We start from the raw sequence: 25,812 nt of genomic DNA, 5'->3' as shown, positions 1-25,812 counted from the left end.
AAGTTTCGTACGGTTTTTAAGGCAGGGTACCATACGGTATTTAGTATATGCAGGAAGGAGCACCACCGTACGGTTTTCTAGTACGATTTTTTGCAAGTACGGATTTTGCAGTATGGTTTTTTTAAGACAAGGTACGGGATTCAAATTTGAAGTACGTTTTTAAGGCAAGTACGGCTTTTCCAGAAGATTGAAATAGTGAAGACGCCTTCAGAATTGTTTCATCAAAACCTATGTGCTTGGCAGCTCCAGGAAGGAGGCATCCATATGCAATCAGCAGACAGTGTCAAGATTGAAGCCGTACGAATTTCATCATAGAAGGGTGACAGGAGGTTTTCCAAAAAAAAAAAAAACGACAGAATCAAGTTGCTCAGAATGAGTATCAGATGATGACAGAAATGGTGTGTTCCGTGCAGTTTTGTGTGGGTTTCAGAGTGCTAATTTGGTCTTGGTGCCCCGCGGAGGCGCTGCCCCTCGACCCCACCAGGGGCGTTGCCCCCTGGACCCCCAGTCATTGTGGATATCAGTCGTGGGAGTCTGACCAGTTGAGAAGAGTTGAAGTTGCTGCAGGCATGGAGTGTCTGTGTACCAGAGGCACTGAGAGTAGGTGTTGGCCGTGAGGCTGTCTTGGTGGATGCGTAGAGAGCTCGGGAGGAGTTGATTGTCCAGTTGGAGGCAGTGCAGCGACACTTGGCTCAGGGTACCGAGGAGTTGGAAGTGGAGGAAGCAGCACAGGTGGCTATCAAGGTCAGCTTGAGGAGTCAGTATTGTGTTAGCAAAGGCTACAGATGCAACGGGATGAATGTAAAAGTAACATGGCAGATCAATATTGTTGTATTAGTTGTTTGAGTTTTGTTCTGTAGTCGTCAGGAGACGACTTTTTTTTTTTGGGGGGGATGATGTCGTCGGTAGAAATTGTGTATCGGCCGACGGGTCCCTTCGGGAAGGAAATTGTGTGTCGGCCGACGAGTCCCTTCGGAAAGGAAATTGTGTATCGGCTGACGGGTCCCTTCGGAAAGGAAATTGTGTATCAGCCGACGGGTCGCTTCGGTAAAAGTCTTGTTATGTAGCCGACGAGTAAACAGTTTGTAGCGGGCATAATGTATCTGGCCGACGGATACCTTCGAGAAGGTTCGTCGAAAAGTATTTATAACCCCTTCGGGAAGCATTGTAATCATCATATCATTATCATGATATATCGAAGCATAATGTACTGTTGGTATATGCGAATAATAATAAGAGTTCTGCTATTTGCTGTTCGGTGTTCGTGTCTATTTCCTGTGTGCGTTGCTTGATTAACCTATACGGTAAACAATGGCCGAAAGAACTAATTTGATCATAGTCATCCTTCCTACTTTTGTTAACCATTTTCATTTCCAACTTCCTAATTTTTTATCTCCTTCCTCTATAATCACATCCCATGATTTTCCTTCTATAATACCTTTTTCAAGTTGAATACCAAGGTATTTGCATGGAAAGGTTTAATTTCTATAATCCATAATTCTACAAATGTCTCTCTCTACTTCCCTTTTGGTATTAATAAAGAAAATCTCTAATTTATTAGCATTTACTTTTTGACTTGATGCTTGCATATAATTATTTATTATTTGCTTAAAATTTTGAGCTTCTTCCAAAGTACTTTCTCTTGGTAAAATAATATCATTCACGAATTGTTGATGTGTTACTTAGGAACCTCCTCTATTACTATGATTTCTCTAATTTTTCTTTCAGTTTGGGCCTTTATATGGCTCTGCCGTGTTGTCTTGGTTACAAAATGTAGGTAACAGTACAAAAAAAATTCAACTTAGTTTCGCATTTCTCTAAGTTTAGTTCATTATTTAATTGGTTAGTATTGATCAATCAATTGACCCCAATTTGATATAATGAATCTTCTTACTGAAGGCTTTCATCAAGTCTTTTTAATTTTTCTGTTTATTGAGCCTATGCTTGATTTTTTAAGCCTTCAATGTCTTTTTTCTTGTTTTTAGGTGTGTGTTTGTTGGCTTTTGGTCCTTTAGTTTTACTCAATCATTGTTGTCGATTTTCCCTTCAATTTGAGCTATCTTAGGGCTTAATTGGAGTTGGCAATCAAAAAATATGACCATTTTAGTGCCCAAAAAGTGGACCTTTTAGGTGCCCCTGCAGGAATTAAAAATATCATTTGAGCTATCGGATTTCCACAATCCATCAATATTACTATTCAATTTTATGGATTTGAATGTGTAAACAATTTTATATCATCAATGTTTCGGATCACATTACATGATCCATCATCAGGATGTTCATGCAAATGAAGAGAGGAGAAAAATGGCAGATTGCAAACCAAGAATCCAATAAAAGGAGGGAGAGAAAAAAAAGACCACACAATAATCGAAAACACCTACCCTCAATGATAAGAGAGGCCAACAAGATGACTCAACTAGAGGAGAAACAAAATTATTTTAAAATTAAAATTAAATAAATAACCAGCAAACCACCAAAAGAGACAAGGAAAAGTAAACCAAACATAATAAGCCAAAAAATTCCTTATCCTACCCATGGTTAACCATAGTTATCAACCCACGCAATTAGACAATAACAAAAAGATAAAGATAAACCAAACATAGCTATCAATTGAAAGAGAAGAAATAACAATAAGTAAAAATATAAGACCGAAGAAAAGAACAAAGAAAAATAAGAAATCAGGAATTTAAAAAATAATAAACAATAAATAAATAATAAATAATAAAAAGATACATCTAATACAAGATATATATACACATATGTGTATGTGTAGGAGAAAACAACACTAACAATAACTAAGAAAACAAAAAAAAAAAATTATATATATATATATACACAAGTTTGATTATATATAAGAGAAAAATAAAGGGGGTTAAAAATAGCAAAGAAAACCAAAAACGATCACCAAGAAAAAATAATAACACGACCCTAAAGAGAGACACTCGAAGAACGAGAAGAGAAAGAGAGAAGAAACAAAATTGAAAAAACTAAGAAGAGGAGGCAAAAAGAAGACCAATCTACGAAAAAGAGCAAAAGAAAGACAACCAAAGACATTAAAATTAAGGACCCAATATATATATATATATATATATATATATATATATATATATATATATATATATATATATATATATATATATATATATATCCACTTCCTTGTACATATATTTTTATTTTTATTTTTAATTAATTTTGTTTCTCCTCTAGTTGAGTCATCTTGTTGGTCTCTCTTATCATTGAGGGTAGGTGTTCTCGATTATTGTGTGGTCTTCCTTTTCTCCCCCTCCTTTTATTGTATTCTTGGTCTGCAATCTACCACTTTTCTCCTCTCTTCATTTGCATGCACATCCTGATGATGGATCAAGTAGTGTGATCTGAAATGTTGATGATATAATATCATTTACACAATCAAATCTAGAAAATTGAATAGTAATAAAAATATCATGTTATATTTTTACTTATAAAAAAATATAACATAAATTCACTTTGTGTTATGTTTTTTAGTTACTTTATCATTTTAATTTTTCACTTAAAGTAACTATAGTGCACTTTATGTTATATTTTTTAGTTGAGTTGCTTTTTTATTATTCACTTAAGTGACTATATTAACTATATAGTTTGATTTAATTTTTGAATTTTAATTCAAACTTCTTAGTAAATATTACTTTTATAATGATATTTGCACATTATATATTAGCTATATGGTGTAAATATTATTTATGTCCCATTTGAGTAATATTTCTTCGAAAATTAAATTGACATGTGCTTAATTTATTACTCAAGTTGTGCATAACGTGTCTACAAGCACAATTTCATCAAAATATACAATTACACCTAAAAGGTGCGATTTTGAATGAAAATGCGATATGAAAACACATAAAACATGTCATTGCATGTATTTTAAAATATCCAATGACCCCCAAAAGGTGATACATGCATATTTTATGTGTCTTCAAAACATACAGTGACCCCTAAAAAGTGTGATTTTGCACTAAAGGTTATTTTTGAGCAAAATTTAAAACATGTAATTGCACCCAATAGGTGTAATTTTGCTTGTGGCTTCCATTGCATACATGTAATTGCGCCTAAAATGTGCAAATTTTCCTATAGCCTCTTTTTTAAGTGTTTACAAAAATGTTGTTGCACCCAAAAGGTGCATTTTTGATAGGGAGTCATTCTTGAAGATTTTAAAAAATGAAATGGCACCCAAAAGGTGTGATTTGTTCCCAAGAGCATGCATTTGTCTTCAAGAAACCTGTTTTTGAAGATTGATGGCAAAACTCCATGCATATGCCCTCCAAGAACATGATTTCCACTCAAATGCTTAGATATGATCATGGTATGACTTGAATATCCCAAAAGGAGAGGCATTTTAGCATTTCTTGGCATTTACATGCCCTAGACATTTGATTCATGCCAAAATCGCTCATTTTATGGTGATTTGCAGTCACGTTTTTGACCAAAAATGTCTATTTTCATGGTGTTGCTGATCACGTTTTGTTTCATGAAGGAGTTGATTTGGGGTTTTTGATCCATATGATTGTCCTTGGGATCACGTTTTTGCCCTTTAATGCCAAAATTGATCCATGTAATGGCAGGTTGAAAAATATCCCATAAGCTTGCATTTATTAAAAACAATGGAGTTTTGAGGGATTTTAGAGCACGTTTTGGGCATTCTTATCCAAAAACGCTTCATTGGATGCTCCTTTTGAATTCATCATTGCAAGGTTGAAGAGGTCCAAGTTTGTTTGAGAATTTGTCAAAGTTGGAACTTCATTCCCTTCATTTGTGGCATATTAATCTTCAAGTAAGTGGGCATTTTCCGTTTTGCTAATTAATTCATGCTTATCTTGCTGATTTGATGCATGTTTTGGCTTGATGTTACACACTTGTTGATATAGATATCATGAAAAAGTGCATTTTCTCTTTAAAAATGATGAAAAGTCTCGTTTTATCATACTTTTGGTTTTTTCCCAAATTCCACCTTCGAGTTTGCATGTTGAGGTATCTTGGTTGTTGACATGTTTGAAGGTATGGGTTTCTTTTGTGTTTGTTTTCATTGTTTGTTTGCTTGCCTTCTCGTTTTCCTTCTTTTGCAAGAAATTGCAAGTTCTTTCCCAAGAACTTAAGCACGTTTCACTTCACTTCATCTTCCATCATCACATGCAAGTGCATCATTCCTTTCCATGTCATGACACACTGCATCTCATTCTCCACGTGCGATTACATGTAGTCTCACCCTCCATCCACATTTACATGCAATCTCATCCTTCATTCCCATTTAAACACATTTCCATCTTTCGAACCTAAATGTATGTTCATTTTACATGTAATCCACTTTACGTGTAATGACATCCAGAGGACCCATTTTTGACTAAAGGTCACATTTTTAAATGTCAAAAGTTATCATTTGTATGCATTCCCATGCGCCTAGCCTTCATTCCTCAAGGTATCTTGATAAGAACTTATCCTTTTCCCATACACATTTACATGCCATCCATCTTCCTAAGTCCCATTTTAGCCCTCCGCATGTACTTTCCATATTACATCAGAATCATTGCATATCTTCCATGAGTATCTAATCAATACTCTGCATAATATTTAGAGATCCATTTTGCCAATATTCTCATGGAGTTAGAATCCTTAACTAGATGGATTCAATCTCATTGAAACTTTCATGTTGTAGCAAGTCAAGATATGCTAGAATTTCTATACAGAACGAAGACATCTAGTAAAGAAGGCGTGTTTCAAATCAAAGAAGCAATATTTCATTTGGTCTCCATTTTCCCAATGGTTGTTTGAGAACCTGAGTTCGTGATGGAATGCACCAAGCACTTTGCTTTAAAAAAAAAATTACAGATGCTCGTCGGAAAGTTGTTCTAACTTTACATTCGGACACCATCGAGAAGGTTTTCAAAGTGTCAGAGACTCCATAATGTGCCATCTACAAATGAGAATTCATGACAATTCGAACGAGAAAAAGATTGATTACATCAAGTATTCAAATGACAACAAACAATCCATCAAAGAGAGTTGAAGGCTATCGAAAGATGCAACACCGTGGTTATCAAGGTGAATGCAGTAGTACAAAATACAAGAACTCTCGATCTTGTGATCATTCGAAATAGCATCGCCAAGTACAAGGCCCTTTAGATTAATCCCTAGGATTGTTTCAATTATATTTCGTCTTTCTTCTTCTTCTTCTTTCATGTTTGTAATTGAAGAGGATGTCTTACATGAAAACATGTAATTACATGTAATACAATTTACATGTGTAATGACATGTAATCCAATACTTTCTCTTATTAGTTAGACCGGGTCAAAGTTGGTTGAGTTGCTCCCACGTTTTCCTCCATCCTTTTCTCAACTCCTTTGCCTATATAAGGAGTGCCCCCTCATTGTAAAAATCGTCTTTTGTTGTATGCAAGAAAGCTCTTCCAAACTTGTGCATGCATAACTTTGATTGTGTAGTACGGATTTGTGAAAAAAGTGAATAGAATTAGCGATTGAATTCGAAGCTTTGACTGAAAGTAATTGTCATAGAGCAAATTAGAAGCTTTGACTCCAATTTGTACATATTGTCTTTGATTCATGTTGTTATTGTGTGTTCGAAAATAGAGCATAGTTAAGAAGTAATCAAAGTCGAAGCTTTGACTGGGAGCGATTGTAGTGATACATAGACTAGAAGCTTTGACTATAGCTTGTATTGCCATCTCAAATTCACGAAAGATATTCAGAATTTCCCTATTTCTGAAAGTCTTTTCGCCCCAATGGTAGAGATTTTTCTTATAGAATAGACTAAAAATCATCTAACTATAGAAGTCTTTGTGCCTCAATGGTAGTGATTTTTCTTTAAAATTAATCAAATAGGACTTAGGGGCAAATCGGTACGCTTTCAATCAGCCTTTGAGTTGTGGTATCATTGTTTCCAACTACTAGATACAAGTGTAGTTAGAGATTTCATAATGCCCATTACTCGCTCCGCAAGTAAGTGGATTTTTTTTTAAAGATAAGAGGAAAGAATATTGGTAACACCCCTTACAAAATCTCTCAACTTCTTGCTTACCTTGAGTTGATCCAAGGAACGGTGAGAAGGGAGTCTTTCCTTTAATGTAGGAGAGACTTTGTCTCACATGCTGTGGCAGGTCTAGCTATTTTGTGACTAGATTTACCCAAAACTATCGGTTGCAAAATATCCACCCAACATGTCGAAAGCTTCAGCCATTATAATGAATAGAAAAAGCGATATAAGGTCCCCTTGTTTGATAACCCTAGATATGCTGACAAAGCCTTTAGGAGTACCATTAATGAGAAGGGAAATTTTTGGAGTCGAAATACAATTAAATATTAAATTAATCCATTGATGAGAGAATCCAAATGTTTCTAATTTTTTACATAAGAATCTCCAATCTACTTTATCATTAGTTTTTTATATATTTAATTTCATCACCATGCAAGATTCTTTATTAATTTGTTCAAAATGAATTAATTCTAGGATTATGATAACACCATCGAGAATTGACCAATTAGTGACGAAACCTATTTGTTTCTCGAAAGTTAGCTTTGGTAATACTTTTTAAGTCTATTAGCTAAAGCTTTTGAAAAAAATTTGTATATTGTATTACATAAAGCTATGGGCCTACAATCTCTTGGAACCATATGATCAATTTTCTTTGGGATTAAGGCTAGGAACGTATTATTAATTTCAGATAAAAGAGATCTCGAATTCCTAGTTGCCTCAAAAGACTCCCAAAGGTCATTTCCCAAAATATCCCAACATTCCTGAAAGAAAAAAGCCTGAAAACCATCAGAACCTGGGGATTTATCAAGGTTAAGTTAAAAGAGGGTCTCTGTAAAGTTTCTGCTAAATCCTTATCTCTTAATCAGACTTTTAATCTAGTCTTATATGCTAAGAATGATCTTCTAAGTAGTATGAATATTGATAAAATTAGTGCTTATTATAATGCAGATACAATATTGAATATTTAACCTTTTATTGTGATAGAGAATCTCGTATATAAATTGCAGGATACAAAATGCTTATAGGAGCAGACTACTATAATTGTGTGTCCTATAATCTGCATTTACAACCTACTTATATATCCTTTCTAAAGGGTATGTCCCTCAAGGGACATAACCCTTCCTAACTTGGCACCTATACGAGAGATATATATATTATCAAATGCCAACATTAGAGATATATTTCTATAAAGAGGAAGTACGATTTATACTGTCAAACCTATAGGTTTATCTTGGTTAATATTCTTAACACTCCCTCTTAACCTAATAATCCTACAAAGAGATATTATATCTAGCAACACCAATACAGATGAATAAGCAAAAATTAATACTCGATATCTGTATGTCTCTTCTTAGTATGTGGTATCATAGAACACATGATACAAAGTCATATTACTAAACCTGTGATATGACAAATCACTGCCACTAGTGATATTATACAGGATAAATCTGAAGAGTAATCTCTTCATTTATCCAGGTAATGATTTCATAGAAACTGGTATTTCCATATCACAACATGATCCTAAATTTTAAGATCTACCAGAATACAGGATAAACCCGGAGAATACTAAGATTCTTCCTTTATCCAATTTGTCACCCATGAACATAGCAATTTCAACATCACAATATGATCTTGAACTCGTCTAGAACTTACAGTAGAACTCTACTATTTAGCACATTATTTAAGGGATCGTCACCTCTCATAATGTTTTATACAAGTGTTCATTATTTTCAAAGATCGTCACCTCTTAAAATAATGAATACAAATGGTGGAGCCCATAATAGTCAATAGCCTGACAAAATAAAATTATTTTATTAATAATCAAGAGAGTACAAATGGATTACAACTCAACCATACCAAGTCTCCAACTGAAGTGTTCTATCTTCACTCTAAATAGAAGTTTGGTGAGTGTGTCTGTTGTCTGATCTGCAATGCAAATGTATTCCAATTTTACAGAATTCATGTCTACCATATCTCTTACATAATTGTAAGGAATTTCAATATGCTTGGACCTGTCATGGAAAACTGAATTCACTGAGAGAGCTTGATGGAACTCTGATTATCACAATGAATAATTGTGGGATTCATAGCTTGCCCAAATAATCCCACAAGTAACTTCCTTAGCCATACTGCTTCTCGGGAGGCCATCGCTACTGCAATGTATTCGGCTTCTGTGGAACTCTGTGCTACTGAAGATTGCTTTCTACATATCCAAGATATCATTGCTGATCCCAAACTGAAACAGCATCCTGAAGTACTTTTCCTGTCTTTAACACTTCCACCCCAATCTAAATCAATGAATCCATGTAAGTCTAAAGCAACTTTCTCATATTTGAGTCTGAGATTAAGAGTGCCTTGTAAGTATCTCATAACGTGTTTAACTACGACTAAGTGAATCTCCTTCGATTCACACATAAACTGACTTAAGGCATTAACTGCATAGCAAATATCTGATCTTGTATTTACTAAGTACATAAGAGACCCAATCATCTGTCTGTAGAGAGTAGAATCTATGGATGGTGATTCTGCAACTGCTTCCTTAAATTTATGTAGATTAGTCTTCATTGGAGAAGACATAGGTTTGCAATTCCACATTCCAAATTTCTTTAAAATATTTGATGTATACTTCTCTTGATTTAGTATGATACTATCAGAATTCTGCCGTACTTCCAGTCCTAGGAAGTAATGAAGAAGTCCCAAATCTTTCATCTCAAATTCTCTAGTTAGATCTTTCTTACACTGATCTATGAGATGATCATCACTTGTTATTAGTAGATCATCAACATACAATATCAGAATTACCATATCATCTTTATCTCTTTTATAATATAAATTTGGATCAGCTTCATTCTTGGAGAATCCTAAGCTAGTGAGATAATTATCAACTCTTTCATGCCAAGCCCTGGGAGCCTGTTTAAGCCCATAGAGAGCTTTCTTGAGCCTACAAACAAAAGTGTTAGGATCATGAGTTTCAAATCCTTCAAGTTGCTCCAGATATACTTCTTCTGAAATCTTTCCATTTAGGAATGTTGTTTTCACATCCATCTGATGTACCTTCCATCCCTTTGATGCGGCGATTGCTAAAACTACTCTTATGGAGGTATATCTGGCAACAGGAGCAAAGGTTTCTTCATAATCAATCCCTTCTTTCTGAGAAAATCCTCTGGCTACAAAGCTGGCTTTATATTTATCAATACTACCGTCAGCAACATGCTTTATTTTAAATATCCACTTGGAAGAAACAACAGATTTTCCTTTAGGTCTTGGAACAATTTCCCAAACATCATTTTTCATGATAGATTGGTATTCTTTTGTCATAGCTTCTTTCCAAGCTGTATGTTTAATAGTATCAAAGGGACTAGTTGGCTCTGTTTTGGATAAATCACTTATGTTAGTTGTATAACTAGAGAATCTTTTAGGTCTTTTGCTTTCTCTGACTGTTCCGGAAGGTGCAACAAAGTCTTGAGCTGCTTCAACTGTTTTAATGGTCCAAAGTGGTCTTTTCTTTGAGTTTTCTTCAAAGTTCATATTTTGAATTTCATCTTCGATTTCTTCTAAGTTCTCCCTTTGGGACCCAAATTCACTATTTCTTTCAGCACTAGATAAAGGAGAAGGTTCATTAGAACTTATGGCTCTTTTGAGTGCAAGGTCTTCTTCAAAGATTACATCTCTACTAAGTTCAATAGTTTTCTATCCAGGTATGAAAATCCTATATGCTTTAGAAGTTTCACTATACTCTAAAAAAATACCTTTCCTCCCAGAGGGTTCTCACTTGGTTCTCTTTTCTTTCGGAACATGGATATATGCAAGACATCCAAAAATTCTAAGATGACTTATATTGAGTTCTACTTTAGTGAATACTTCTTCAGGTGTTTTATCTTTAAGATATGAGTGAGGACTTCTGTTTTGAATATATACAGCAGTACAAGAAGCTTCTGCCCAAAGATAATATTCTAGGTTTTGGTCAAAAATCACAGCCCTAGCAGCTTCTATAATTGTCTTATTCTTTCTTTCTACCACCCTGTTTTGCTTTGGGTTATAAGGAATAGTGTACTCCCTCTTAATCCCTAATTCTTTACATAACCTTTTAAACAAGTCTGAGGTATATTCTCCTCCGTTATCAGTTCTAAGGGCTTTAATTTTATGTCCTGAAAAATTTTCAGTTAATGCTTTGAATTCTTTAAATCTTTGTAGGATTTCTTCTGATTCCTTGCATTTTAAAAAGTAAATCCATGTTTTCCTAGAGAAGTCATCTATGAACAAGATATAATACCAGAATTCTCCAAGAGAAGGAACAGACATAGGTCCACATAAATCTGAATTAATTAATTCTAGCGCATTATTTGTTTTCCTAGTGCTATCATGAAAGGGACTTCTAGTGCTTTTACCCAGAGCACACCCTTTGCAAACACTAGGGTGGTCTTTATTTAATTTGGGTAATCCAATAACCATCTTTTCCATAGTTGATAAAGTTTTAAAATTTAGATGCCCTAATCTTCTGTGCCATATTTCATTTGAATCTTCAGCTTCATAAACTAGGGCTTGAATGGATTGACTAAATTTTGTATTCATTTCATACAAATATCCCTTTTTTTGACCAATTAACTTTGCTTTCTTGAGGGAAGAGTTCTTAGCCCAAGTTACTACTTTGTCATCCACAAATGCAACATTGTGTCCATCATCTTCAAGTGTTGTAATTGAGATTAGATTTCTTTTAATCCCTGGTACATAGAGTACACCTTTAAGAAGAAGAGTATTTCCTGATTTTAGTTTCAAAGTACAATTTTTTATTCCTTCAACAAAGTGTGTTGAGTTATCACCAATGGTAACTTCAACATTAACCTTCTCTGATAAAGAATCTAGAGTTTCTTTGTATCCCGTTATGTCTAGAAGATCCACTATCAATTACCCATGCTTTATTTGAAATTTCATTTGATAGAGAGGAATACAAAACATGGTTCTCAAGATCATAAGTATCTTCTTCTCTAATGACATTTGTACAATTTGTCTGTTGTTTGGAATTTTCAGGACACTTAAGACCTATAGTGTCCAAATTTTTCACATTTGAAACACTTTGTTTTATATAGATCTTTCTTGGGCTTTCCATTCTTTTGATTTCCCTTTTTCTTCTTGAAATGCTTCTTCTTGCCTTTATAGGAATTTGTACTAAGAATGTGAAGTTCTTCATCTTCTACTTTTGGTTTCCCTCCTTTCTTTAGTTTTCTGGATTCCTCTTGAAGACAATCATTCTTGAGTCTGTTAAAGTCCAGGAGCTGATCTCTGGCACTTATTCCTTGTGTGAATGTCTCCCATGAATCCGGCAATCCATCTATAGCCATAAGTGTTAATTTTGTGTCACTAATGATGGTTCTTATGCTTGATAGTTCATCTCTAATACCAGCAACTCTTAAGAAGTAAGAACTTATTGATTCTCCTTTCTTTATCTGAATGTGATTCAGTTGCCTTTTTAGTGCAAGAACCCTGGTTGCATTGTTTACTCCATAGGCATTTCGTAATGCATTCATCATATCAAAGGCAGTTTGATGTTTTGTGAGCATAGGTACAATATCATTTTTAACTCCATCCAAGATGATTTGAATAGTTTTTCTATTTCCTCTGCTCCAGATAGATTTGTGAGGTTCAACTAAGGGTTGTTTGGATGCTCCATCAATGAATTGTTTTACATTGTTCTCTTCAAGAATCATCATGATTCTGAACTTCCAGGCTTCAAAGTGCTCTTTCCCATCAAACCTATCCTCAAGTCTGATTGTGTAAGCCATGGAAGATAGAAGATTGTTGCTTGATGTGTATAAAGTTTGATTACTAAAATTTAGTAGAGCCTAGGTTTGATTACCAGAGCTCTAATACCATGTAAAGTTTCTGCTAAATCCTTATCTCTTAATCAGACTTTTAATCCAGTCTTATATGCTGAGAATGATCTTCTAAGTAGTATGATATTGATGAAATTAGCGCTTATTATAATGCAGATACAATACTGAATATTTAACCTTTTATTGTGATAGAGAATCTCAAATATAAATTGCAGGATATAAAATGCTTATAGGAGCACATTGCTGTAACTGTGTGTCCTATAATCTGCATTTACAACCTACTTATATATCCTTTCTAAAGGGTATGTCCCTCAAGGGACATAACTCTTCCTGTCATGTCCTCTTTTTAATGACATGTTATTTTTCAGTGAATTTGCCTATCATGGACTCTCGTAGACAAATGATTTTGGTGAGAGAGTCATTCTGATGATTATTTGGAGATTGGATGGTCTATTTTGCTCTTGGAGAGATGAGGTTTATCATATTTTTATTTTATGTGTTATCCGGGCCAAAATATTATAATTTTGAGTTGAGTTGCACTTTTTATTTTATAAAGTTACTTTTTATATAAAAGTGCATTATAACGGAATTTCATAAGAATATTTTATAGATACTTCTAGAAGTTCTTAGCAGCTTCTTAGAAAAGTGAATAAATAGAGTGCATAGCCCCTCATTTGGACATCCTACGACTTGGGTTTACACTACTTTTCTCTTTGAGCATTTGTGGCACCATCTTGGTCTGCAGATTGTCATTTGATCATTAGGAACGGAGTCTCCTAAGGATTTGCATAACTAAGGAGGTGAAATATCCTTTGAAGGGTTGCACTTTGGAAGTGCTATTCAGCTACTTCAAGTTGGGCTTATTTGGACATTTCCAACAGGTTTCAATTTTCAGCCTGGACATACATTTTTGCTCATATCTCACTATTGGCTGGGAGTTTGATTTTTATTTTCTGGGAGAATTTTCCTTAGAGCCTGGCGATTATTTCCATAGCATTTTCGGCACCTTTCAGCCCATCATTTATTTTTGTCAGGTGTCGTACCAATTTGTACATGTATGATTGTACCTGCAGGTCGTACAGTCAGCAAGTTTGAGGGCAGGTTGGAGTGGCATTTTCATCATTTCGTCTTCAGCATTCAGTCTCCAGCATTTGCTCAATCCAGGTTCTTTCATTTCAGTTTGTAGTTGCAAGAAATTCTTAGTTGCATTCAGCCAGTGAGGGTTTGTTTGTAATGTGCCATGTTGTAATGCTTTGAGTTGAAAATCGCATATCAAATGTAAAAGCATTTGGTTATCATTGAATAAATATATTGGCACTATTTTACATCAGCTATTTGAGTAGATTTGTTGCACAACAATTTCCTTTATTCAGCATTTTACTTTCAACAGTGTATTTAGTTTGCATGTCAAGTGTTTGACGAAATTTCATAGTTCAGTATTACTAGTTATTAGTGGCCTATTGGCAAGGACCATTACACTTCCTAACTTGGCACCTATAGGATATATATATATATATATATATCATTAGAGATATATTTCTAATAAGAGGAAGTATGGTCTATACTGTCAGACCTGTAGGTTTATCTTGGTTAATATTCTTAACAGTCTCTTTAATTTCTTTTTTGGTAAACTTCTTATTTAAGCTTTTATTATCTTCTACAATTATTATTTTAGAAAAAGCTTCTAGCATCTCATTTTAAGCTATTAAATTTGATTATTAGAAATTGTTTAGAGTTTCTAAATAACAACTAAAGAAGGTTTTCGCGATCTCATTACTGTTTTCAACTTCCCTTCCTGCATTATCCTTGATCTTTACCATTCTATAAATATTTCTTTTATTGATAGTAGAGTTATGAAATAAAATTGTATTTCTATCACCTTCTGACAACCAAGTTTCTCTTGATTTTTTTTTCCAGAATATTCCTTCTTTTGCTAAAGTATTTTCTTGTTTAGCTAGAAGTCCTTTTTCTTTGATGTATTTATCATTATCCAATCTCATCTTGATGATTTCTTCATTTAAGTTTTTCAATTCCTTTTCAATCTCTATTTTCACTTTAAATATGTTATTAAAATGATCTTTGTTCCATTTTTTCATTTTATTTTTTTAATGATTTATTTTTTCTATAAAACAAACATTCCTGATCCTTCAAATTTCTCTTCATCCCATTATTGATACATACTCTTGAGCAAAGCTTTATCTAGAAACCACATTTTTTCACACTTGAATGGATTCTTTAATTGTTTTTGCGGTTCACCTATCTCTACCCTAACCGAATAGTGGTCAGAACCTGCATTAGAGAGGATAACAAAATTAAAAGGATGTTTAAATGTTATTAAATTTTCTTTAAACACCAATTTATCCAATCTTTCTACTATATTACAAAAACCAGCTTGTCTATTATTCCATGTGAAGGTTCCATTAGAAGTAGGATGTAATGTTCTCTTTTTGGAACATTAGAAATATTGAAGTCTTATTTTATGCAACATTAAATTGACTCTGAGACATAGGCTTAAAATATTAAAAGGGGTGACTTAATGTTATATAAAGGACAAAGGGGCAAGGAGGAACAAGACGAAATGCCTTAGGGAAGTTGAAGAGTCACGAGGGAATAAGACGAAAACCAAGAGTCACGAGGGAATAAGACGAAAACCAGAGAGGAGTCGAAGAGTCTTGGTTTGTGTATTAAAAAGGGAAAGAGGCTCATTGTTGGGTTTGCTTGATTTTATTATTCAATTCAATTTTCTCTCTTGTGAGAGTCTCAAAAAGCTTCAGCTTTCAAATAGTTGGAGGACGTAGCCCCTTGTGCTAGCTGACAATGGACGTAAACCCATTGTTGCGGGAAACATCACTTCAGGTGTTTCTTTCGCGCTTACAAGTTCTTATCCTATCACGCCAATCCGACTGTTAAATCTGTATTTAGGATTGGTATGTGTACTAGTTATTGTATTGTTGTTGTATAATACAATAACATTTTAGTTGTTGGTTGTTACATTGCTGTTGTATAAGGCAATAACGTTGTTTAAGGAAATATAAGAGTTTGCCGATTTCATCTCATCAGTTCATAATTCGTGGTTTTATGTTCGACATCTTGAATGTTAATTTGGAAATAACGAATTGTTATCTTGTGGAGAACCGTTGGTTTTATTGAATGTCTCATATTACCTTTGTTTATATTTGAGTCTGATATTGTATTTAAGAAATGGCTGGAAAAGTGTCGGTTGGCATTTCTACTGTTTTCGAACGTGCTGGAAATTATCTGCAATGTTTTATCTCTAAATGTATTGAAAAAGGGAATAATCAAAGAAAATCCTATTTGGGATATCACATAGGAATATCAATAAAGTTATCTTTGGCAAACCATGCTTTAAAATCTAGCATTACTTGGGTGATGGTAGTAGAAGCACCTGCTTTTTCTCCTAGGCCTAGAATTGCATTAAAATGTCCCCCAATAAATGTATTTCTAGAAGATTTAACTCTAAAAATTTACTAATCTCATTCCGAATTTCATTCTTATTTATTGTTGGCGTTGGTCCATACAGTAAGAATTGGGTTTCACTTTTAAAATTTTGTACTTCCCCCCCATCCAATTACTATTAGATACAAGTGGAATGAAATCGATCCTCCTGAGGCCCCTGTTGGCACAACCAATTTCATTTTTCAAAATCCCAATTTTCTAAATAATTTTTATCCTTTGTTAAGTTATGTTTATTGTTTTAAAACTATATCTAATTCGAATTATGTTAAATTACCCTTAAATAAACGCTTTTTGTTAGGGCATAACATTCCAAGATGTTAACTTCATTGCTCCATGAGGAAATCAGAAATCTGAAATCTGAAATCATGGTCAAACAGTTGTTAATGACCAAAATGAAGTAGAAGCTATCACATTGTGGGACCTCCATGGTAAACCATTTAAGTATCTACAACCTCTTACAATCAAGATCCTCTAACAAGTAAGCTTTTTTGTGTAGTTTTTTTACCACTTGTATTATTTTGGTTGTATGCTTTCAGACCCTTAGACCCTTTTGGTGGTGCCTTGTTGGACATTAATAAATTTATCTTATCTTTACTACAATCTAGAACTTGACATTCTTTAATTTACTTTGCATTTTTTATTTTATTTTTGTGAACACTCTCTATGTTCCAAGTTCGTCACTGAACAGAATTGGAGTACATACTCCTTTATCCTCTCAATGAAGCATAATCGATTGGGTTCAAAAAAATGTCTAAAAATGAAGACTCATCTTATGTTATAGCAACCTACATCTTGTGTTGCGTAAGGATCCAAACTACAAGGATGGGGCAGCAAAGTTTTTGGATGTAACCCCTAACTGTGCCAACTTGGATGCAACCATTGAGGATCTTACTAGACTCGCTATGGATTATGATGATGATAATTACATCCCAACACATGGTGAATCTAGTGCAAGTGGAACCACTTTGGGTTCAAATGATCTTGAACTTGCACCAGATGAAGAAGGAGATGATTTTTTTGATAAACCGTATAACTTTTACTAGTCAATCCTGATCGATGAATCATGAACTACATTTTGATTTTGCAATTGTAGCGATTTTATGATTTTCCTTGGAATTGTGAATATAAACATATATGATATGTGCCTTATTTGATTATTTGTGAAATATCATTTGGCATTTAATATGTCTTGCATTTTTTTCTCTGTGTGTGTGTGTGTGTCTAAACGAACCCAAATGCACCCAAAACCCCCCAAAAAAATTCACGAATCCATGTACCAAGTTCTCGTACCCAGATGTGCACCCGCACTGAACTGATCTTAGCTTATAACCAGAAGCTTAGAAAGAGCTCCAGTCACACCACAAGATGCAGACTTCCACATGGCATTTTGTCCATAAAGCCATATTAAAATTCCTTGCTGCACTTTACAAATATTATTTTGCATTTGAGTTATTTTCCTCAAATTATCAAATTGTTGCTCAAAAATTACTGACTGCAACCACTAATTAGCAATCGTTACCACCAAAAAGCTTACCAATAGGATACATATCATTCTTAGACCAATTATCAGACTCCAGATCAGAGTCTTATAGTGAACTGCCAGCTAACCTACATACTTTTGAAGGGGATTGAAATTGTGTTCCTATTTAGAATATTTTTTCGGTCAGTTCCAGCATATAACAGTACCATAATGAGGAAAAAAATAGGTACCCAATGCTGTTACACAGTGTTATGTACCTGGTGCCAGTGACCAAATTTTCTCACAATATGTTTCCTTTCGTAGATAAATGTTTTTTGGCCTTTGCAAAAACACTAAACAATAAATAACTCAAAACCATCCTCCAGAATAGCACAAATTAAACGTTTTGATTGCAAAAACCTTAGATGAAATATTTGAAGCCTCCAGGTGCCAGGAAAATTATCTGGAATGTACCATGCAACAAAATGAGATGCATTAACTTACCTGTCTCTCTGCTCCAAGGAAACCTGGCATAAGAAAGTCAAAAAGTGACCAGAGCTCCAAGACATTATTCTGTTGCAAGTGTAACAGCCAGATTCATGCAACCACAGATAAACATTAAAATAAAATGAGTTGAAGTGGGTCGATTCACAAAAGGAAAAGAATCTTAGTTGTATTCTGCATTATAGATATTTATTAGTTAAGTTACAAGTGAACAATCAAGAAATGACAGATACAAAATTCAAGATACCACAACTTAATTGAAATTATCCTTTCAATTGCATAATTTAGAGACCTGAATCGGTGTTCCACTCAAAATAAGACGGTGTTCAGCCTTCAACTGTTTGACTGCAGTAGTAATTTTTGATCTTGCATTTTTTATAATGTGACCTTCGTCTAAAATACAGTAATTCCAGACAAGAGACCCCAAGAAATCAATGTCTTTGCGGACAATATCATATGATGTTATAACAGTATTATATTCTGTAAATTGATTCCGAAGCAGGGAGCGCTCTTGAGGAGATCCAACATATTGCAAAGGATTTAGAACGGAGGTATCAATAAATTTCTCAATTTCAAAGGCCCAATGACCCACCAATGTTGATGGGCACACAATCAGTGAATGCAATTGATCTTTATCTACTTTGTTATCTACTTTGGAAGCAATACGTTCCATGAAATCAGATGCTACTATTGCTGATGCTTGGAGTGTTTTACCAAGACCCATGTCATCACACAAAATCCCATGAAGCTTAAAACGCTTGAGAAATCCTAGCCAGTTAATGCCTTCTTGCTGGTACCTGAAAGGAAAAACTAAATTCTTAGAATATGTATTTTCCAAGTAGCGGGAAGTTTCTGCCATTCTGCTGCTTCATGCCAAATATTCAACTTTAAACTCTTTCAGAACAATTTTACATGTATCTTCTATCATACAACATTGAATGATATCTCAAGTTCTGATTCATGTTCAAGCATGCATTTATGGCTACACAACAAGAAACTGGGTGCTAAACTAGTCAGGGAGAAAGGTTGTCATTATTTAAATTTTAAAATAAAAATCAGAAACTAATGAAAAGAACCAACATCCATGTAACAAATGGATGGGCTTAAAATTTTAGTGCAAAATTATCTCGTTTCTACTCGAAAGACTTCACATAAAGTTTACACATTAACAAGGGAGACTAATTTAATTGATAAAATGTGAGCCAATCTCCTTCAAACATTTCAATCAAGTTTACAAATACACTAGGCAGCCATCTGATTTCTACAATACCATATATCATAGAAGACAGAATATAATCATATCTTACCTTCTAAGGGTCACTTTCAATTCTACAGAAAGTTTATAGTCATCAACTTGTGAATTATCAAGAAGTTGCTCCAGAAAGTGAGCATCTTCAGCAGTTCGTGAGGATAGCTGTTGACTGAGTCCAGTTGGTGATGGAACACCCCTAGCAAGTGGCAGAAGAGGAACCAAAGCAGCAAAGCTCCGAGTTACACTCTGCCTTACATTGGGATCGCTATCACTCATACAGCCCAGAAGCGGAACAACAAGCAGAGGAGCATATGCTACCAGCTTCACTCCCAGATCCTCAACTAATAAAGTTATAAGCATGCCTGCTCCTTGCCTTGCATGAACAGATGATGAATCCCTCAGCATAGGGATGGCCTTTTCCATCACTGCTCCCATCACATTGACCAATAATGTTTTTGCCATAGATGTAATGCATCTTGCAGCCGCCACTCTAACAGCAACATGGCAGTGGCGTACACAACCAAAGATGCCAGGTAACAGTGTTAGCAATTTGAATTGTAAAGGCTGTGCCAGCAGAGGTGCAATTGAACGCAAAAGCTGTAATAAAACAAGAACAGTCATGAAGGAATTTATAAAACAAATCAAGAAGACAACAAAAGAAGCTTGGAAATCACCCAGAATTAATTCATTGTAACGTTGTTCCTATATTCTCCAAAGATAATTGTCATTTAAAACTGGCTAATGTTGATAAAGCTGAAATGATGAACTGGGAAGTTCTTTGGAAGATATTAATGGTAACACATATTGACTCATACATTGTTATAATGCAGCTGTCCAGAACAGCATTATCGCTATCATGTATTGATCAGTACAATTTCGACTAGATAATGCTCAATATTGTTTCCAGCATATATTGACCAATATTATTGCATGCATAATGAATTATAAACCAAGATTCCAAGTATAGTTGCATGGGTTGAAAATGATAAAAACCAAATACAACTGTCCCTTGAACGAGATAATTTAAGCACTTAAAAAATAAGACAGGCATTTGATAACCTAAAATAACTCCCATCCTAATAATTATAAATTATAGCAGTAACCCTAATGGCGTACATCAGTCTTGCAAAATTGAAGCAAGCAGAAACTGCCAGAATGCATTAAATTTCATTCTCAATCCAAAAAATTGTTCCAGATAATAATTTATGCAAAATAGAAAAGAGAATAAACACTCCAGATTCTGGAAATCTCATGAATGATGCCATACCCATGCATGGTAGGACAGCCAGACAGAAAACAAGGTACCAAATCTATCCCAGGGACAAGAAATACCAACATCTAAACAACAGTAACTCTTACCAGAGTAAAAAAAAGCTTTTGCACAAGCCAATCTTTGTTACCAAACACATAATAGAGCAATTGACATATAATTAATAATACCAAATAAAATGAATGATTTAGCAGTTTATATGGACTGACAATAAATTTCTAGCGCTAATGTACCTTTTTAGAGCTCGAACCAAAAATAAACCAAATTCCTGGAATACAATCTTTCACTCTTGCTTACCAGAGAAAACAGAACAAATTTTAACTTTGTTGCAATGAGATGCAAGTATATATTATAGGATGTCTATACTTAAGCCACAGAAACTAAACAACATTAGCATCTATAAAGATGTAAATAAAATCAGCTGGAATTGCAAATACTTGAGCATTATCAAATGCAATTCTAATTTAAGATCTGGAAAACCTAACTGTGTTAAGAATAAGCTAAGTTCCTGAATCGTGGGACTATTCCGTGCATTTCCAGGTACAAAATGCACCAGAATCTGATTCTGAAACTAATCTTCTGTGGGTACACATCTCGGATTTGTATTTTCAAATGCTGAATCTTTAGTGATTCTAGTTAGATCTTTTAGATATTTTTAAGACCTAGACTGCTGATTAGCAAACTCTGAACTTAGAGAATAAGGAAAACAATGCTACCAAGCATTTTAAGTTTTTTTGACTAAAACTAAGAAAACATGACTTTGAGATTCCGCTATCTATTAGGTGCATCAATAATAGTTTAAGATTAAAACTTGCAGAGGGGAAATTTAGCCCAAATGCCCATGATCAGATGAATGATAACACTGAATACTGAAGCTCCTTATATAGATTATTTTATTTACATAATGAGGTGAAGAAAACCCTCTACAAGTACAGTTAGCTATTCATTAATGCATATACCCTAATAATTCTATTTACCCAACATTATTATAAAATGTAAAAAATTGTGTATGTTGAACGACAGTCATGAGTCTGATTGCTTGTCACTATTTCAATTAAAGGGAGACACCAAACTCTACAGTTTCTCTCAAATCTCATTTCCCAAAAAACCTCAATAGAATTTTTATGTATAGACTAGTAAAAATGTTCTCTTAGTGCAGATCTTTCAACGTAGCAATTGTCTGTTTGAGCAATTTTCCTTTTCCTTTATTGAAACACTCTACCTGTTTTCTAAAGTAGACCCAAAAACAAGCAATTTATTTGATATTCACGAAAATCCTCCATAGAAATTTCATGCATAGACTAGTGGCAATGTTCTTCTTGTAGAGAGCTTTTAAAGGTCATCCCTAGTTTACCGAAGCAGGGACCATCACAAGCAATTTATGCAATGAGCCCATTATATGTCTTTGGACCAAGTTGTCGTTTTGCTGACCTGAGCATTCCACCAGTTTTGTTTAGAAGGTAACAGATGAATTTTATATTGTTCCTTTTCAGGATTTCACTATTTATTGGATATCCATCACAATTCCATTCTATGTTAACATGCCTATTAGAAACTGTGTGTATCATTAAGTCCTTGGTTTGGCCCTGTTTTGTTCTCCATATTCCTAGAATGTTTTACAATTTGTTATGGTTCCAATAGTAGTTCTAAGAGTTTTCTATTTTCATGATGCACCAAGAAGCATCAAAAGTGAAACAAGCAGATTTTCAATGGCTTGGCCCTATTTATTGAAAATACCAATCTATTAAAGGCTGGAACAGTACTGTCAATCAGAGTGAATAGGAAAGGAGAATGGTATCAGAATGACACAATAAGAAACAATTTTGACCACCCAGTAAAGACACAAAAAGTGCTTACAATCATAATTTAGTATTACATAGATATCCACAAGAATGGATGTTCTACAAAAACAATGTTACAACTCTTGGAATAGGAGGCTGAACTCTAAAGAAGCTGTCTATTTAATATTTAATATGTATATAAATTCTGGAAAAGACAGACGGAATGACCATTATATATATTATATATTTCTGTCATTCCAAAATTTTGGAACAACCATTGGGCCCTGGAACTAACTTCAGCCATGGGGACAACATGGTACCGGGAATGCAATCCTGCCAATGGAGTTGAATCACACTGCATGCAGTGGCAGAATATGTTGCTTAGACGAGGGGAAGCAGATGAATATAATCCAAAGAATACATGCTGCGCAAAATTGGGTATGTCATGTTTCCAGTTGTAATTGGGAAGATTAATGGGGAACATGAAAACAAGAATGTATTTGCAGAATTATGATTGTGGTGAAGGCTGTCCAATGCAACTACAGTTTGGAAGAACAATGATGAGTGGGAAAACAAGCATGGACTTGTAGGCACGTAGCTGTTAGTTGCAAACTGTCCAATACCACTACAGCAGTGTGAGAAAAATCAAATGCCCAAATGACCAAGGGAACATTTCATTTGCATTTGTTTTATTTTAAAAAATATTTATGTTATGATAAATCGATGTGTATTAAACAAAGGAGATGAAAATTCCTTCTATAGATTTACAAAGATGATGTTTTTGAAAAAAAACAATCGTGAACTAGAGACGAAAATAGAAAATACCTAATAAATTAAAGGCTAACTAAGATGACCATTAAAGAAACAGTACAATATCCTACTACCTTTCCTTAGTGGTCATCATCTAACTCCCCTATACAAGACTATACATGTCTTGTGGTCATTAAGTTTTACAAAACATTGTGCTGCCACTGAGACCATCCTACTCCTTGTAGCTAGAGACACTAAGATGATACTAAAACCATAACTTTCATGATAAACACCAAAACCTTTCCACAGATGAGCACTAGGCTCAAAACAGACTGCAAAAAACCATTATTTTTTAGGAGAAAGATCAGAAAAGCCAGACAATTTTTGAGGCAAAAAATTGATCAAAACCAAACAAAAGAATCCAGGACTTGGATAAGGCAAAACAGATCTTCAGCTTTGAGGCAAAAATGGTAAAACCCAATGGCTATTTATTAAATCCCAAAAGATAAATTTTGAGGAAAAATTATTAAATCCCAATAGATAATTTTTTAGAAAAACTTATTAAAATCCAACAGATAATTTTTGAGGAAAAATTTATTAAAACCCATCAAAACTTTTTAAAGGGAAAAAATTATGAAAACCTATCAAAGAAACCTTCATGCAGAAAAACACAAGACTCCGCGTGGTAAATGGCACATGCAAGTACGTGCAACTCACATAATGCACATGCAAGCAATATGCAACTCACGTGCAAGTACATGCAACATTCAAAAATCAAAGACTTCTATTCAAACCGGAAAATCACGCGATCAAAACCCTCAAACAGGCTCACAATTTACAATGAAAATCGTCGAAGAAAATCCACAATTTTTTTGTTAAGTACCTCCAATAGTTTTTACTTTTAAAAACCAAAGAAAAAAAATCCAGATTTGACGAGGCTTGAATTTTTCTTAACAAAATCACCAAGTTTATGAAATCCCATCTGCATTGATACCACGTTGTGATAACCAGATGTGTGTTAAACTAAGGAGACGAAAGCTCCTTATTCATCTCCTTATATAGATTTACAAAGACAATGTTTCCAAAACAAACAATCGTGAACTAAAAAGGAAAACAGAAACTACCTAATAAATTAGAGACAGACTAAGACGAGCACTAAAGAAACATTACAATATTCTAATAATTTAGAATATACAAACTACACCCTTTTATATGGCTTGAAGCTCAAATGCACCTACCATAGAGATTAACTTATTTTCCATTTTAATAAAGAAATGAGTACCTCATAAGCCAAAGCCATATAGAAAATTTGTTAACAGCTTGTATTTCTCCAGAATTAGGGATGAAGTGCAAGGAGGTTTTGGAGATGGTAAAACATTTTTTGAATTTTGGGGATGGTGAGAGGATGGTAAGGGGATAATATATAAACTAATATTTAAATTTTTATATACAAATAGCAAATACCTATTAATAACTATGTTACCGTATCCTTTTAAAAAAGTTTACACACCAAGTAAATGTGAAATGGGTCCTAATTCTACGTCGTTGCGGCCCAGTGTTCATCGAGGTCCTCCATAGGCACGCAAACAACACTTAATGCACCTGAGGCACGGAATGGACACTATAGTAAGACACATCTCTTTTATAAAATAATCTAAAGCAAAACCACATTTCGCAACCCTAATTTCAACCTAAAGTGAGTACTACTATAGCAGCAAAAAAAATGCGAGAGGAATCAACTAATCAAAACTACAGATTTTTTTTTTTAATCACAGCCTAAGAAAAATAAATGGATTTTAAAAAAATGTAGGAAAAAATGAGAACCTACTATTTTTTTTAATTTAAAGCCATTTCAATAGCATAGAGATATAGCGACCATATAAGAATTGGTAGTTTAGATTGTGAATAGTGGAATATAGATTTTTGTCATTTTGTTCATATCGCTTATTATTGTGTAGCAAAATAATAATTAAAGCATAAATAATAACTAGATACTAATTACTTTCAATTTATCAATTACAATACACTTTTTACAAATTCAACTTAGAAACTAATTGCAAACTTCCAAAAAATTAATCGCCAATGCCTCTTGAGAGAGCTGCACTAGAGGTTTGCAAGCCTTGATGATGAAACCCCTAGGTTCGAATCTCTTCAAGGTCATTCAACCATACATTATCATAGTTTTGCTCCTTAAGATAAGCATGATCATCGCCATCAAGAACATCATCATTTGCAAACAATTCAAAATTTGAATTGATGCTATTGAGGTCAATCAATTGATCATCCTTAACAATATCTAATTTTACCTGCATAAATTTGCTCTTGGCAATTGACAGTGAAAATACAAATATTACAACTATAATGATGATTGCAAATGTTCTAAAACTCTACACTTAACAATGAGCCTTGGTCATAAACACTTTTTTGGAGTGTACAAAGTCAATCAAATACAATGGCATTCCTCTTT

General features: G+C 34.1%; 1 protein-coding gene across 1 annotated transcript in view; it reads right to left on the bottom strand.

Annotated features, from left to right (window-relative positions):
• The window catches only part of RGD3 (ROOT GROWTH DEFECTIVE 3), a 216,116-nt gene that overhangs the window by 56,485 nt on the left and 133,819 nt on the right, over window positions 1-25,812 (bottom strand). The window contains exons 19-21 of the mRNA XM_089815160.1: window positions 19,600-20,141; window positions 18,585-19,089; window positions 18,293-18,361 (exon numbers count right to left, since the gene is read on the bottom strand). Coding sequence (XP_089671286.1) covers window positions 18,293-18,361; window positions 18,585-19,089; window positions 19,600-20,141 — 1,116 coding nt within the window. The remainder of the gene's footprint in view (window positions 1-18,292; window positions 18,362-18,584; window positions 19,090-19,599; window positions 20,142-25,812) is intronic.

This window comes from Cupressus sempervirens, chromosome 2 (assembly GCF_028749045.1).
Source record: "Cupressus sempervirens isolate cs-2001-9-10 chromosome 2, ASM2874904v1, whole genome shotgun sequence".
In the NCBI taxonomy this organism is placed as follows: Eukaryota; Viridiplantae; Streptophyta; class Pinopsida; order Cupressales; family Cupressaceae; genus Cupressus; species Cupressus sempervirens.
The sequence above is the reverse complement of the archived record's forward strand: the minus strand, read 5'-3'. Positions and strand labels throughout refer to the sequence as shown.